Raw genomic sequence first — 17,906 nt, 5'->3', positions numbered from 1 at the left:
ACAGTTACACTTGTTCTCCATTTAGGCAGTGGAATTTGGGTGGCTGAGGCCCAAAACAGTAAGGATCCTGCTTTTATCTTCCCCGCCCCTTCCCCCATACACACACAGAATCACACATACTAAGAGTTTGTGAGGCTTTCCTGTAAGCAAACACTAAGCACCTTGTGGCTGAGTGCAGACTTTCCCTGTGTGCGGACTTGGCCCTGTTCCCCAGCTCTCCAGGGCTGGGATTCACTGGGCTGCTTAGTGGCTCCTGCCTTCGCACCCACCCACACAAGTGGCTCCTGCAGGGCCTGTTAGGCTGGAGCCCTGCCCAGCCACTCAGGGTCAGAGCAGCAGCAGCAGCCAGGAGCTGGGAAGCAGCCAGTCACCAACTTTCCAGGGCTCATGGAGAGGCAGAGGCTGGGATGGGAGGCTGCAGCAGGATGGATGCTGGGGCCCTGCCTGTCCTTGCTGCTGGGTGCTCCTGTGGTCAGTGCACTCCAGGGACCGTCACTGCTGCTGTCCCCCGAGGACAGTGGCACAGAGAATGCCAGCTGGGGGTCCCAGGAAGCCCAGGATAATGAATCCTCTGTGCACACAGTCTTCTTCTCCCTGGATTATCAGCACGTGCAGGTTCCCTTTGAAATAACGCTCTGGATCATGCTAGCTTCTCTGGCCAAAATAGGTAAGGAGCCAGGTTTCTTCTGGGCTACAGCAGGAGGAAGAGGAGAAGGGCAGAGCTCAAACAGGGGAGGGATACTCTGAGAACTTCCCTGCATTGGGTATCTGTTTGTCAAACCCCAGCTAGGGTGGAAAGTCCTTGCCTAAAACCCTCCTCACCCCTAAATCTGTCTGTGAGGTTTTCAAAGTCTCTGAATGCCCCATCCTGCCCAGTGCCTGACTGAATGCCCTGGCCTGGGAAAGACAGTCAACACATGCACTTCCCAGCCAGCTTCTCATAACCTGGGGAAGCTCAGGTGGGAAGTGAGTTATCAATAATATTTTTAAATCTTGGGCTAGATAGAAGAGAACAACTTCTTCCCTTTATGGTACTGAGCTGCTCAAGCTGACTGACTGCATTTCACCTCTGCAGCGTCAGGTAGGGCTGTTTGTTCACAGGATACCAAACTAGATAGCCCTCTGGGCTGATTGTTTCTTTATCTCCCCCTTTCCTCCAAACACACATACAGACACACAGGGTTTGTGAGGCTTTCTTGTAAGCAAATGCTAAGCACCTTGCAGCTGAGTGCGAGACTTTTCCTGTGTGCGAACCTAGCCCTGCTCCCCGGCTCTCCAGGGCTGGGTTTCAATAGAGTACTGTATATTAAATTGCCATATTTGCAAATGGAAAAAAACCCCACAAAATTGCTTGTCAGCTTGTAATACTGCAGCTGCAAATGATAGTGACATTTCCAAAGCCACGTGTAAGTTTATACATGCAAAACTTAAGAACTGCACACACGTATCCATGGGAGAGGAGAGTCCAGAAAGGATAATGGGAGTAATTGTGTAATTATATAACTGGAGTGACAAATTACAAATGTGAATAATAATCCTGAACTATGTGCCTGCTTTCGCAACTTTTCTGCACACAGGTCTCCACTGATGTCAATGGGAGTTAAGAATGAGGAGCGGGTTGGATCAGGCCCATCACAATGAATAATTTGGGCCTAAGAGTAATATGGTATAAGAAGGGAAATGATAAATACAGGCTATGAGCTCCATTAGTACTGCAGAAGCCCCTTAACCTTAATTTAATTATTCAGAAATATGAAATATCAGATGCTTACTTACATTGTAAGGTCTTTGGAGCAGAGATATTCTTTTGTTTTAAGTCTGTATGCCACCAAGTACTCTAGGAGCCCAGTTCTGGTAATACAAACAAACAATACAAATAATGATTAATAAGATTTTTTTCTAATTTTTCCATTTCAGTTTGGTTTATTTCGGTTTATTTCTTTTCATGACTTGTGTTGCATGAATTTCTTTTTAAAGTTTAGATCTGTGCAAAGTAGCTGGATGTACTGCTTGTCCGGAGGTGCTGAGCTCACTTTTCACAATGTTGTATTCTAACTGTTTAAAGAGCTAATGATTAGTGAATATTAAAATGCCCTCCTTTATAATTAATAAAAAGGCTTTCTCTGACAAAGAACATTCGTTGGAAACATGGAACACAATTTTTAAAAAAAAGAACTGTCGCTCTCTACTTTTGTGGTGCTGAAGAGAGTATGCTATTTAGACCGTACGCCATCTATTATCCTGAATTCCTTCATGTATATTTATCTTAGGTAGATTGTTTTCAGTGCCTACTGTACTGTTATCTAAAATATATAGCTTTTAACCTTTTGTTGTGATGAATTGAGGAATATGCCAATTGTAGTTATTAAAAATCTCCTGGCACTTTCGGCAAAATTAGAGGTGTGCTAGCCTAATTCCAATTTAGGTAAATATACTCCACCTACTTTAAATTTTCCCTCATATTTTGAATTCTATATGCTATTCTTCAGCTTCTCTTTAAAAAAATGTTGTCTACTGATGTTGTGTAGCAAGATGGCTGTATTTCACCCCAGATGTGGCTGTGTTTCAATAGAGTATATAAAACTGTAAAGCACTTTGGGATCTTCCTGAATGAAAGGTGCTACAGCAGTGGTTCTCAAACTTTTGTACTGGTGACCCCTTTCACATAGCAAGCCTCTGAGTGTGACCCCCACTTAAATATATAAAAAGTTTTTTTTAATTTATAACACCATTATAAATACTGGAGGCAAAGCAGGGTTTGGGGTGGAGGCTGACAGCTCGCGACCCCCCATATAATAACCTCATGACCCCCTGAGGGGTCCCGACCCCCAGTTTGAGAACCTTTGTGCTATAGGATGCTATTTATTTATTAACTTTTCATTTTACCAACATTTACAGCATTTTTTAAAGTCACTTCATGCTCACCTAAAGAATCCTACTGGCATTAAGTTGGAAAATTATTATTTAGGATAAACAGCATCAGTTCACACCCCACAATGCTCTCTTCTAAAAATGACAACGTGGAGCGATTCCTCTTTTGTATTATAAAAAAGTGAGATGAAATGATGATGTCAACATATTATGCTGATTCTGGATAATGATGTAATCTTTTTACTGTTCACCAGCATTTCATCTGTTTAACAAGCTGCCGTCAGTTGTGCCTGAAAGCTGTTTATTGATATTTGTGGGGCTCATCATGGGAGGAATCATCTATGGCTTAAACGACAAGTCCCCACCAGTCATGGACAGTGATATCTTTTTCCTCTATTTACTGCCACCTATAGTCCTTGATGCAGGGTACTTCATGCCCAGCCGTCCCTTTTTTGAGAACATTGGGACTATTCTTCTGTATGCTGTAGTGGGAACTATATGGAATGTGTTTGGGATTGGCTTCTCACTGTATGGGATATGCCAAGTGAAATCCTTTCATCTGCAGGATATATCGTTGCTCCATAATCTCTGGTTTGGCAGTCTGATTGCTGCAGTGGATCCTGTAGCAGTGTTATCTGTGTTTGAAGAGATACATGTCAATGAAAAGCTTCACATTTTGGTTTTTGGAGAATCACTCCTAAATGATGCTGTTACAGTGGTAAGTACTATCTCTTATGTTGGTATTAAGTGTACAGAGGAAGGATGGTCCTGTGGCTAGTGCTAGCCTGGCACTCAGGAGACTCACATTCAATTCCCTGTCCTGCCAAAGACTTCCTGTATGACCTTGAGCAAGTCCCTTAGTATCTCTCTGTTCCTTAGTTCCTCAGCTGTATAATGGGGACAATAGCACTTCCCTACCTTACAGGGATGTTGTGGAGCTACAAGCAGTGGTCATTACAGTAGTGTAAGGTTTTTTTTTAGTGTAGAAAGGGCCCATGGAATTTGGCCCATTGATTTTTATGGAGAGCTCTCATTAACTGCAGTGCGAAAGGGTTAGGAGGATATGATTTATAACGGCGTAGTATCTACAGTCTGTTCTTAGTAACATTCCCCTAGAGCCAGTATGAGCACATGAAGACACTAAGATATGAAGAGAAAAAGTAAATTTGCGGAGAAGCCTAACAGGTTTTGTTTCAGAAACATCGTCAATATGGGAATTAGATTGGCAAAAGGGGTGGGGGGAGGAGGCAGGGAGAGGGAGGGGAACCTTTCCAGTGACCAAACTATAATTAAAAAGTAAAACAAAAGTATCTTGTTGCTACTATTATTGGCTACAAGAAAGCATGATTCTGGTGCTGAGCTGCCTCAGCTCCCATTGAAATCAGCTGCTCTCAGGGATGAGTTATGCCAGGAGGTCAGACTAAATTATCATCATGGTCCCTCTGGCCTTAAAACCTGTGAATCTATAAAGTGTTCTTTGGAGCCAACTCAGCACCTTGCAGGATCAGGCCCTAAAATTGTTATTTATTTAAAATGTTTGGATGGACACTTGCTGCATTGTCATAACAGGAGCAGACATGTTTTGAAAGGACAATCTGTTAATATGTACCTTCTTCGTCTTTCTACTATGAACTAAATCTCAATCCGCTTAATAGTTACTTTATTTAAAATAACAAGAGTGACTTTCCTTTGTGTCTCATCTTCTGAGGAGCAAAATCCAAGCCTGGTTCCTGATTTAAAAAATGACTTATTTAGTTTAAAAATGAGGTATTTTCCCTCTTCTCCACTCTAGCTGCAGAATCCCATTCTGAACTCACTTAGGGCCTGATCCAGAGCCCACTGATTGCAATGGGGGTCTTTCCATTGATGCCAGAAGGTTGTGGATCAAGGTCATAGAGTCCACATAACGGTGAGCATGTATACAGTGGTGAGCTTTTACACAAGAGCAGTCCCATTGAGTTCAGTGTTCACCAGGGTGGGTAAAGACTGCACAATTTAGCCCCTGAATAGTGAGATCCCTGAGAAACATCGTCATATTTGTACAGTGCTGAGTAGACTATCAGCACTCAATACATTATAGTAATAAATAAAGCTTATCAGATGAAGTGTCTCTATTGTTATCTAATGTGCCCAGTCCTTTGTTTCTTGTGAGGTTTGGGCATTGAGGAATACAGGATTGGATCTAATATGCTGACTCAGTCATACCAGTTTCTTCAAGTGGGTTCAAAATAAGATTCTGCAGCTGGAGTCAGGCACTGCCTATCACTTTATATTATGCAGTGTCTTTTATACTGCATACGGTACTCTTTTATACTGAAGAATTCTAGTCAGGAAAACACTAAGTTGAAGACTATTTCTCAACAATTTAATTTCCCTATAAATAAAAGGGACAGTAAAAAATCAGGACCTGTTATGCCCAATACTTCTACATCAAATTTGGGTTATAGAAATAGTTTAGCGTGAAATTGTCCATTTTAATCAATAGCCAGTACTTGCAGGAAGATATTTAGGTCCAACATCTCTGCAAAGCTCCCCACTTCAGGAAGTCTCCTGTTATAAAGTCTGTTGTAAAGCCCATTGAAGTTGATGGAATAATTCGCCTTGATTTCAGCAGGTGTTGGGTCAGGGCTTATCTGCATGCCAGAATGTTGGTACACCAGAGTTGCCACTCATGATAGTGCACTCATTGCTTTCAGTGATTGGTATAAAACTGCTGGTATCATTGGCTGCATCAACAGCCTGATGTACAACCAAAATTTGACTTGATGGAGTTACTGTTAATGTTTAAAAAGAACAGGAGTACTTGTAGAGACTAACAAATTTATTAGAGCATAAGCTTTTGTGGGCTACAGCCCACTCCATCGGATGCATAGAATGGAACATGTAGTAAGAAGATATATATATATACATACAGGTAAGTTGGAAGTTGCCATACAAACTGTGAGAGGCTAATTAGTTAAGATGAACTATTATCAGCAGGAGAAAAAAACTTTTGTAGTGATAATCAAGATGGCCCATTTAGACAGTTGACAAGAAGGTGTGAGGATACTTAACTTAGGGAAGTAGATTCAATATGTGTAGGTTTCAGAGTAACAGCTGTGTTAATCTGTATTCGCAGAAAGATGCATCCGATGAAGTGAGCTGTAGCTCACGAAAGCTTATGCTCAAATAAATTGGTTAGTCTCTAAGGTGCCACAAGTACTCCTTTTCTTTTTGTCAACATGTGTAATGACCCAGCCATTCCCAGACTCTATTCAAACCCAAGTTAATGGCATCTAGTTTGCATATTAATTCAAGCTCAGCAGTTTCTCCTTGGAGTCTGTTTTTGAAGCTTTTCTGTTGCAAAATTGCCACCCTTAAATCTTTTACTGAGTGGCCAGAGAGGTTGAAGTGTTTTCCTACTGGTTTTTGAATGTTATGATTCCTGAGGTCAGATTTGTGTTCATTTATTGTTTTGCGTAGAGACTGTCCGGTTTGGCCAGTGTACATGGCAGAGGGGCATTGCTGGCACATGATGGCATATATCACATTGGTAGATGTGCAGGTGAACAAGCCCCTGATGGCATGGCTAATGTGATTAGGTCCTATGATGGTGTCACTTGAATAAATATGTGGACAGAGTTGGCATCGGGCTTTGTTGCAAGGATAGGTTCCTGGGTTAGTGTTTTTGTTGTGTGGTGTGTGGTTGCTGGAGAGTATTTGCTTCAGGTTGTGGGGCTGTCTGTAAGCAAGGACTGGCCTGTCTCCCAAGATCTGTGAGAGTGATGGGTCGTCCTTCAGGATAGGTTGTAGATCCTTGATGATGCTTTGGAGAGGTTTTAGTTGGGGGCTGAAGGTGACAGCTAGTGGTGTTCTGTTATTTTCTTTGTTGGGACTGTCCTGTAGTAGGTTGGTATACCTGCTGAAATGAAAAAACAGATTGACAGAGCCAGAAGAGTATCCAGAAGTCACCTACTACAGGACAGGCCCAACAAAGCAGGTATACCCAACTGCTGAAGTGAAAAAACAGATTGACAGAGCCAGAAGAGTACCCAGAAGTCACCTACTCCAGGAGAGGCCCAACAAAGAAAATAACAGAATGCCACTAGCTGTAAAAGATTTAAGGGTGGCAATTTTGCAACAGAAAAGCTTCAAAACCAGACTCCAAGGAGAAACTGCTGAGCTTGAATTAATATGCAAACTAGATGCCATTAACTTGGGTTTGAATAGAGACTGGAAGTGGCTGGGTCATTACACATATTGAATCTATTTCCTTAAGTTAAGTATCCTCACACCTTCTTGTCCACTGCCATCTTGATTATCACTACAAAAGTTTTTTTCTCCTGCTGATAATAGCTCATCTTAACTAATTAGCCTCTCACAGTTTGTATGGCAACTTCCAACTTATCTGTATGTGTATATATATATATCTATATATCTTCTTACTACATGTTCCATTCTATGCATCCGATGAAAGCTTATGCTCTAATAAATTTGTTAGTCTCTACGGTGCCACAAGTACTCCTGTTCTTTTTGCGGATACAGACTAACACGGCTGCTACTCTGAAACCTGTTAATGTTTAGGATTTTAACTGCACTGGCATGTGAGTAGAAGGAAGATAGTGAGAAATAATATGTATTTAAATGCTTTGATTATAGATATACAATATCAATGTGTTTGTATTTATAATCCTTCATGGATCAGCAGCAAAGGTAGGAGTTCACCTCTCTTCCCGTTCATTCACATCAATAAGGGGTGAGCTTCATAGTCTAATTGGAACCATTAAATTGAGACGTTCCATCCCACAGACAAATTCTTATTGCTAGTTTCTTTCATACAACAAATCTTTAGTGGAGACTTAGAGGGAGAAAATCTCCATGAAGATCTCCTTGCAGAACACCCCCTAGGTATCATTCCATGGGGAGGGTGGGGCTTGTCTCCCATGTGATAGGCCATGGAGAAACCCTGTTTTTCCCCAGGGATCTAAAGGTCTAGGGCAGGCCGTGAGGGAACTGTATGCCTTTACACCTGACCAAGCTCCTGGCAGGCTGCCCCCACCACTCGCCACATCCATTGAAACCTCAAGAGCCAAGGTTTAGGCTGCTTTATCTTTTCTTGGAAATCCTTGCAGGGCCATAGGGTAGATGATGTAAAAATGAGGCAAAACCCATTGGTTAAAAAGAACAGAGTGTTATTGTCATAACACTAGGAAAGCATTTCACCACATAGGCAGAAGTGTCACAAACATTTAATGATGTGTCTGTTGCCTGTGGTCATCTCTAGCTAATGGTTGTTTTTCTCTCTCTTTTTCCTTTTATTTTTCTTCTAGGTGCTGTACAAGCTGTTTAGATCCTTTTGCGAAATGTCAACAATCAAAACTGTGGATGTGTTTGCAGGAATTGGGAAATTTTTTGTGGTTGGAATAGGAGGGGTATTGGTAGGCCTTTTATTCGGGATGATTGCTGCCTTTACCACACGATTTACCAAGAATATCCGTGTAATTGAACCCCTCTTTGTCTTCCTGTACAGTTACCTTTCCTATCTCACTGCAGAAATGTTTCACCTCTCTGGTATTGTGGCGTAAGTATATGCACGAGTTTTCTTATTCATGCAATTAATGCTTTTGGCTATATTCAGAAAAGAATCAGTCATGATTACATCAGCATTGCTTAGCGTGAGATGTATGATAAACATCTCAGTATTAAGTGAAACAAAAAAATATAAAAGCCTTTGAAATGGTACTGGGACATAACCACATTGCATGCATTATACAATTACACATAAATGGTGATATGCATTCTTCAAATGCGCTCACATTTTCTGAGGATTTAAAAGACAAAGAAATGGCCTTAGCAGTGTTTCACAAAACAGATGGCATCTGACTTTAAATGATTTGAAATGCTAAAGGACTTAGGTTGAAATTTCAGGGTGTAGAGATTGGAGCCAGCTTGTGTATTTTAAAACTGGAAATCATAAATAGCCCTGATTATTAGAGCTGGACAGATTTCAAATGGTTCATCCATTCAGTCAGGCATCCAAACGTCTGCAAGCTTATTCAAGCTTGGTTTAGTGTCTTTGGTCTGGAAAATGTGCATGGTCAGTATGTGTGAGACTTCCAGTTCTTTGTGGTTTTGGCTGGGCCAGAACAGGCTTTCTAGTAGTATTTTGAGTTCCAGTCAGTACCAAGATATGAAGAGGTGCACTAAGTGGTTGATTGGATTCTTTGAACATCAGAAAAAATTGGGTTTGATCTGGGTTTTGGGCAAGACTTGAGTCCATTCTAACTTTATCTCCAGTGATTTGCCCATCCCTACTGATTAGCTTATTTAGGTCTATATCCTGCCTTTACTTTCTGATGGTATGATTGGGCAGGCAGGATTGCTCATGGTGACTAGGACGACTGTGTGATAGGTTGCACATTGCTTCTCCTTTTTAAAAAAAAAGAAGAAGATTGCACACTTTCCTCCACTTTGTATACACTCCAGCATACATGGTGCCTGGCCAAGACCTAGCTGCATCCCTGGCCAGCAGCCCTTGGGGCTATAGCACTTCAGTGCACAGCAGCCAGTCCCATAGCACTCTGTTGAGTGTTCGTTATCCTGTCCTACTGTTGCTAAGGTGATCTTCTCCCCCCAGCATGCCCCTGCTCAGCCCAGGGCAAGATCTGGCTCCTTGTGTTTTAGCTTAGTTTTTCTAAATCAACACAATTCACAGGTATACTTTCACATACCGTGAGTGTCACAAAACAGCATCGCCAACAGTTACCACACAGTGGTATCCACGATTACCAGTTTTCCCTACACTTAGATTATGAATAGATGGATGGGCTATCACCAGCAGGAGAGTGAATTTGTGTGGGGGGGTGGAGGGTGAGAAAACCTGGATTTGTGCTGGAAATGGCCCAACCTGATGATCACTTTAGATAAGCTATTACCAGCAGGACAGTGGGGTGGGAGGAGGTATTGTTTCATATTCTCTGTGTATATATAAAGTCTGCTGCAGTTTCCACGGTATGCATCCGATGAAGTGAGCTGTAGCTCACGAAAGCTCATGCTCAAATAAATTGGTTAGTCTCTAAGGTGCCACAAGTACTCCTTTTCTTTTAGATTATGAAGTGGCGATGTGCGTAATGACTCTTTGATTGTAGGTAGACAGATAGACAGGCGCACACCCACTGACCTTGATGCTATCATGCATGATCAGGGACTGGATTCGTCTTTCTGTTAAACTGATGTAAATTAAGAATAATTCCACTAACCTCAGTAGAATTATACAGTAAGTCCTTGCTTAACGTTGTAGTTCCTGAAAAATGCGACTTTAAGCGAAACGATGTTAAGCGAATCCAATTTCCCCATAAGAATTAATGTAAATGGGGGGGTTAGGTTCCAGGGAAATTTTTTTCACCAGACAAAAGACTATATTATATATATATGTATATACACACTGTATAAGTTTTAAACAAACAGTTTAATACTGTACACAGCAATGATGATTGTGAAGCTTGGTTGAGGTGGTGAAGACAGAGGGTGGAAGAGGGTGGGATATTTCCCCTGGGAATGCCTTCCTGCTAAATGACGAACTAGCACTCGGCTGAGGCTCAAGGGTTAATACATTGTTGTTAATGTTGCCTCACACTCTACAAGGCAGCACGAATGGAGGGAGGGGAGACAGCATGGCAGACAGAGATAGAGACACACACCCTATGTGTGGTAGAGAAGAGAGAGAGATTCACATTGCCACTTTAAGTACGCTGACACCACTCTAAGTACCTTGCCTTTTTAAGTAGATCAGCAAGTTGAGACAGCAGCTGCTGCCTTCAAGCTCCCCCCGTCCTGAGCCCTGTTGTGTCCCCCCCTGCTCTATGGAGATGGGGTAAGCGGGGGGAGCAGGGGGGAGGGGGACACCCTGACATTAGTCCCCCTCATACCCCCCCCCCCCCGCACAGCAAGCAGGAGTCTCCCGGGAGCAGCTCCAAGGCAGAGGGCAGGAGCAGCACATGGCAGTGGGGGGCAGGGACAGCTGAACTGCCGGCAATTGATAGCCTGCTGGGCAGCTGTCACACAGGGAACTTAGGGGAGCAGGGAGCTGCCAATCCACCCTGGTTCCAACCACCCACCAGCTAGTTCCAATGGGCTGCTCTTTCTGCAAGCAGTGAACAAATCAGGCGGCTGCCAAACAACGTTATAAGGGAGCATTGCACAACTTTAAATGAGCATGTTCTCTAATTGATCAGCAATGTAACAACGAAACAATGTTAACTGGGACGACTTTAAGTGAGGAGTTACTGTACCTGATTTCAGTGGCGTAACTGAGAGCAAAATCTGGCTTGTAGCATAGTGCGTATGAATTAGGATGAGTGTAACTATGGGCTTGTCTACAACGTGGGGTGATGCACTCTATGGGGGTGTGATTTGTTTAGTGCAATGTCATACTGCGCATTAAGTAGTTCGTGTAGACCAGTGGCTCTCAACCTTTCCAGACTACTGTACTCCTTTCAAGAATCTGATTTATCTTGTGTACCCCCAAGTTTCACCTCACTTAAAAGCTTACCAAATCAGACATAAATATACGAATGTGTCGCAGCACACTATTACTGAAAAATTGCTTACTTTCTCATTTTTACTATATAGTTATAAAATAACTCAATTGGAATATAAATACTGTACTTACATTTCAGTGTACAGTATACAGAGAAGTATAAACAAATCATTGTCTTTGAAATTTTAGTTTGTACTGACTTTGCTAGTGCTTTTTATGTAGCCTGTTGTAAAATGAGGCAAATATCTAGCTGAGTTGATGTACCCCCTGGAAGATCTCTGAGTACCCCCAAGGGTACATATACCCCTGGTTGAGAACCACTAGTGTAGACCCTGATGGTGCTCACTCAGGGTTCTCTAGTGTTTCAAACAGCACTATGCTAAAGCATACATGGGAACCTGTAGGGAGCTCCTTCACTGGTGCCTCTGCTGCTTCCCTTGAATGTCATCCTACGTTGCATTCCTGACTTTGGCCCTGATCCCTCAGTGAGCTCCATATGATCAGACCACTGTGCCAATGCGAAGCCCTTCAGCCACTGGGACTCCATGCAGTCTCAGGAGTCAACACATACAGGATGTTTGGAGATTCCCAACTCTTGTGATTTCATCACAAGTCTCTTGGTATTCAGTGGTTTTTGTAAAGTTCCAGCACCTGGAGTCATAAGATTACTGACTGTCAGTAGAAAACCGAGGGATAAATAAATGCATGTTGTTCAACTTGTAGTTGATCAGCCCAATGTAGAGGGTGCTGAGGATGCCTTCCCTAGAAGTGGAGAAGGCATTTGACCATACAGAAAGAGATGATCTTTTCCATAACTGAAACTGCATGGGGAAGTGGCAGCACTGAAAGGTCACAAGAGGAACCTGGTATTTGTTGAACTATCTATATCTACATTTTGTTTCTGAAAATATTGGAGGTTGATAGCCAAGAGGATAAATGCAAGATATTGATATCTGATCTACAGTTAAAATATGTGACTCCTTTAATAAAGATTTTTAAACATCAGAAATTATTTTTGTTTAAATGTTGCAAAATCATAACTGTACTTTAGTTTCAATGCCAGTCTAACAAAGAATTCAAGAAACTGACTCATCTAAGGAATGGAGACACCTTTCCTTTACAAAACTCCCCTACAAGTCTCTGGGGAAGCTAACTGGAGCTATTAAGGTTCTTTAAGTACAGCTTTATATAGTAATTGAGAGATACTAGTTTTTAATTTGAAGAAGTTGACTTTAACCTTAGGAACATGATTAACTGTGAGCTAAATCCTTCAATCTTGAATCAGACACCAAAACGCCCACTAACATCAATGAGAATTGTGCCTGAGGAAGAACTGATTTAGTCCTGCAAAACTCGATTCAGTATTTCTAATGGACAAAGAGATCTTACTTTAGAATCAAAGGCAGTATAGATGGAAAAGACTGTATGAGGTCATCCAGACCGTTTCCCTGACAGTGGTTGCTAGCTCTGATCCTGACTCAGGAAATGGACTCATCTAGTGCTGACAAACACAAAAGTAAAGATATTTAGTATTTCCCTAATGACTGTCAAGTGCACCTAGACTCCAGTGATATTTGCCTTATAGACAACTCCAATATTGATAATACTGATGATGAAAAGAAAATGAAACATTAAACATCCACCTACCAGTTCAATACAGCAGTATCTGGATGATCTATGTTGAAACCAATGATACTACACTGTGTAAAAATAGGAATCGTCTATACTTTGCAGGTTTTGTTTCCTAGATGGCCAGTACAAAGCAATATTTCAGTATTGCTGAAACAATTATAGTTCAGGGGAAAAGGTAAACTAAGGCTCTGTTATAGTATCATGTGACTGAACAGTGAAATAAATATGCTCCATAATCAGCATGGAAGGAGAAGGCTTTCAGACGTAATGGTGTTTCCTTCTGTCACGGGGTACTGTACCCAGCATGGAGCCCATTTTTTTTCCTTTTCAATAATGCATCATTTCTGGATCAAAATGGGTGCTTGGACAGCTACTTCCTTGTCATAAGAAATTGAGATTACAGATAACGGTATATTTTAAGATTTAAATATAAGAAGTAGAAAGACACTTATGGCTCATTTGTGTTTCTTAAGCCTTTTAAACTACCTTCCAAGAAGATGTTGTCAAGCACATTTTTTGTATTGCTCTCTTGTTCGTGATACCAGTTTAGTACCCTGAAAATATTCTCCCCAAACTAACAGTATTTTTATTTTGTGCTTTGAAATTAACATCACGGTTGTAGTTTAACTTCATTGTTTTGCTCTGTAAATATCTGCACAGCTGGGTCAATAAGGGTTTGTTAATTAGCTGCTGCTGAGCCAGCAGAGGGGGAAAGATCACAAGAAGATGAGTCTCATTTTGCTCTTGCTAACAGCAGTACAAACCAGGAATAACTATGTTGAAATTAATGGTGTTTTACTAGTAGCAGAGGACAGAGGAGGCTGGTGAGAGGAGAATCAGGCTCATTGGTTTTCCATGGGTTGCAGAAAAATAGTCATGTGAGATCTCATCTCATGGAAACCTTGGCCATTGTTGCTGTTGTCATCCTTCTGTTCAGTTGTTGAAACACACTATTTGCTGCCCTTACAGATAGCGCTCCCTACCCATATTATTAATGCTCAGTACAGATCTTCACATCCAGGCTTCCCAGTGGCCACATATTTCCCCTATTTAGAAAAATTGACAATTTCCAGCAGAAAATGATCACATTTATTCCTGAGGTCCTCTCTATTCCCACTGTACACTAGGATGTACTTTGCCCAACGTTTTGGCAGTGAACACAGAAAGGACAGATGAGCTCCTCTCCCTGCCTCATTTCACTGCATTTCATTGCAGTTTAGAAGTAGAGGCAAAAAAGTAGTGGTTTTTTTTTTTTTTGCCAATTTCCTGGGACTCGCATATGAAATAAGAAAGGATGGAAATTACAGGTAAAATAAGACTTAAAAATGATGAGATTAAAATCAAAGAGAGGGAGGGAGGGAGGGAAAGAGGAGAAAGTTGGACAGAAATGTTCTCATTATCTCTCTTTTTCATGCCCATAGCTGAACTGTATATTCACTGGGAGCTGGCACACAGTTGTGACTTTGCCAATAAAGCCCAAACACCCAGTTAGAATGTGTTTTTTGCAGTCAGTGTCCAACGCTAATTTCCTCGGCAGTGTATACTGCTTCCCACTGAGTCAGTTTGTCATTCTGTGGTCCCTGTATTATATGCCGAATGACCACCAGCTGAGAGCATGAATTATGAATAGAATGGACCAGCAGTAGTCAATGGCTATTTGGAAAACAATGGAGTGGCAGTCACCAGTAAAGTAAAATTTAAAGTCAATAGGCTAGATCCTATGTAGATCAGACCAATTTATCTCAGTGTAATGCTAGCAGCTTCAGGGGAGTTATTCCTGATGTACACGGATGTAGATTAGAAGAAAACGAAGCCCTTTGCTTCAGAGAGTTGTTGTCAAAATAGCAATGGTGATGAGAATTCAGAAATTGATATTTGTCTTGCCTTCATTCAGCCAGTCCTTTAGTACAATGCGTTTCAGTCAAAGTAACATACCCTCACACCCCCCCCCCCCAACCAGTGCTTTGGCTCTTTGATTCCAACTGCTTTGACCTTCTGAGATTGCTAGGCTGAAATTATACTGATTTGAAAAGATGATGAATTAGGCTAACCACATGTATCCTGTAGTTTCAATAACCAATTATCCACGAACAATTAAAGGGTAAAAGTTTTAATTAAAGGGTAAAAAGTGCTTCACACTTCTAAAATGACCTGGTATGTACAATACACGAAGAGGTAAAATGTTACTGCTGTAGTGACACTCTCTAATTTCCTCAGTAGCACAGTGGTCCTGTTGGAGGCCCGCTCTGTGTTCATCAGGCAGCCTAGTGAATGTTCAGTAAGGTTTCTTTGATATCAGTTGAGGTCTCTGTAGTCCTTCAGCTGATTTAAGGGGCCAGCTCCTCAGCTGTGGCTAAAGAACATAGCAGCTCAGGATGGGGATGGGAATGTAAAATGCACTTCCTCCATCCTGGGCTGGCTGTGCGCCGGGCCAGTCCCTGGTGTTAGTTAGAACAGCTTGCAGGCTACTCATATGCTATGTTGGCTGCCCCTGACCCCGGATCAGCCAGATTTGAAGAAGCCCTCTTCACACCCCTCATGCCAGCAGCACAGGAGCTGCTACCTCAGGTCTCTGTATTCTGAAGGTTCCTCTGTCCTGGGATGATCTTCCTGTGGTGGATTATGATGGTTTTAGGGCCAGAATTCACCAGATATGCTTCCCAAAGCATCAGAGAACCGTGCAGAATCTGGGTGATTGCCTTTGTGCATGACATTCTCCTCAGCCAACCTCATCACATGCTACTTCTCAGCACAGCCCTCTGTGAGAATGTGTGGAAGCTATGAAAGGGCAATAAATGCTCAGCTCATCAGCATTATCCTATGTGCCATACTGATCTGTGAGTTAGAGCTGGTTTCTGTGGGCACATGGGGTGGCACGGGAATGGAGTTATAAAAAGACACGATATACAGAAAAACACTGGAAATACTCTCAAGATTTTTTTTTAAAGAACTTATGCTTTTAAAAAAGAAATTATACCACTATTATGCTTTTGAGAGATCAGAATTTTATGGGCCATATTCTGGTGTCATAGTGGTGTAAACTCCACTGAATGAGCTGAATTACTTCAGATTTACACTGGTGTAACTTATGTCAGAATTTGCTCCCGTTCCTTTTCTGTAATTCTTGTCTCTTCAGTATTGTCTCATCATTTCCTTATGCTCCCTACTGCCAGTTTTCAGCATCCACCCATTGTCTCTGTCTTGCACTTGGACTGCAACCTCTTCAGGGCAGGGACTGCCTCTTTGTTATGTGCATCTGCAGAGCCTAGAACAGTGGGGCGTGATCCATAACTGGGACCCTGAGGCACCATGGTAATACAAATAACAATGTACTGCAGAGAGCAATTTGTATTGTGTGTAGGGAACAGTCCTGACAGGGAAATGAACTTGGTTATTATCTAACAGGCCTTTTGTATATCTAATATTTATGAGTCTTTGATTCCAAAAATTGAGGTTAAGTCTTGATTAGAATCTGTCAATGTTGCACTGCTGATGGCAAACAGATTACAGGAAGTGGACATATGCAATATATTAATAATGATATTAAAAAGCTACATTAAAAGAATGTTACAAAGTTGCAAAGTAAAACACTCAAAAGTTAGGAAATGCTAGAAATAAGGAGGCCCATGGAGGAGGTGCTAGATCTTCTCAATGAAATATTTATAAGAATATTTTAACATAGGCAAACCAATGTATTTTCCCCCCTAACCTCATTCTGAGAAACAGCTGAACCTTTTTTGCTGAAATTTTCCAGAAAACATCAGCTGGAGGCAAATACCCAGGATTGAAAATTTCAGCCCAAATTGTTAAAGTTTGCCAAACTTATAAGGAACTGAAAACAGGGTCTTATAATGGAAAGAGTTGGGCAACCTTAGCTATAGGTGTCGCTACCTCCCTACAATAAATGTAATAACTTAGCATTTATTTATTAAGGGCCAGATCCAAATACCCTTACTCACACAGAGTAGTCTCTTTCTGCACAAGTAGTCTCACTGATTTTTAATAGAATTACTTGGGGAGTAAGGTACTACTGAGTGAGTCTCAGCATACCAGAATCTGCCCTAAACTAAGTCTTACATTGTCTTGGAAAGGCTATGATATAATTTTTGCCTATCTAGCATGTTCCTCCAACCAAGCTATGTACCATATATAATTGCTTTATTTTCTTTCCTCAGTATTATTGCGTGTGCCATGGGCATGAAACGTTATGTGGAGGCGAACATCTCTCTAAAGTCTCACACTACAATCAAATACTTTATGAAGATGTGGAGCAGTGTTAGTGATACCCTTATCTTCATCTTTCTTGGGGTCTCTACCATTGGAGACAACCATGAGTGGAGTTGGTCTTATATTTGCTTTACCGTCATTTTCTGTCTTATTTGGAGAGCGCTAGGTATGGTGAAAAAGCTGATTTTTCTTTGTGGGAATGAAATGTGCAATTTCGGAGTTTATTATGTATCACATTTAAGTGTAGGAGGGGAGGGACTCTTTGAAAAGTACTGGTTGCCTAACATTCAAAATGTAATCTTTAATTCTAACTGCTGGTTCATTTAGTACTTCCCTTTGTATTTCTACCATGTTTCCAGTTCACTTTATCACATCCTTCAATGGAAAATGTGATTGACTCCCTTTGTTCGTGTACTGGTTAAGATAAACTGGTTCTTGAGCTAATGGGGGTGATCTTGTTGTTTTTGGAGCTGATCATCTTGAGCGTGAATCTTATTGTCTCTTCTTAATATGGTTGTAGGTCTTGGGTGCAGACTGATTCAGATGAGTGCCTCAGGATTGGCTTGGATTCCTGAGTACTCAGCTGTTCTAAAGTGTATTCAAGGGCAAATGCTGTCTTAACTGGAAGAAATAAGTCATGTATTGGCTTGGTTGCATG

At 41.5% G+C, this 17,906-nt stretch overlaps 1 protein-coding gene across 1 annotated transcript in view; it reads left to right on the top strand.

The window, feature by feature from the left end:
• Nucleotides 1-387: 387 nt before the first annotated feature.
• Nucleotides 388-17,906, top strand: part of LOC144269760 (sodium/hydrogen exchanger 2-like) — a 51,936-nt gene continuing 34,417 nt past the window's right edge. Inside the window, exons 1-4 of the mRNA XM_077825559.1 lie at nucleotides 388-667; nucleotides 3,126-3,589; nucleotides 8,181-8,431; nucleotides 17,197-17,414. Coding sequence (XP_077681685.1) covers nucleotides 388-667; nucleotides 3,126-3,589; nucleotides 8,181-8,431; nucleotides 17,197-17,414 — 1,213 coding nt within the window. The remainder of the gene's footprint in view (nucleotides 668-3,125; nucleotides 3,590-8,180; nucleotides 8,432-17,196; nucleotides 17,415-17,906) is intronic.

Source organism: Eretmochelys imbricata, chromosome 9 (genome assembly GCF_965152235.1).
Source record: "Eretmochelys imbricata isolate rEreImb1 chromosome 9, rEreImb1.hap1, whole genome shotgun sequence".
Lineage (NCBI taxonomy): Eukaryota > Metazoa > Chordata > Testudines > Cheloniidae > Eretmochelys > Eretmochelys imbricata.
Note: the sequence above shows the minus strand (reverse complement) of the source record. Positions and strands in the feature narration are given on the sequence as shown.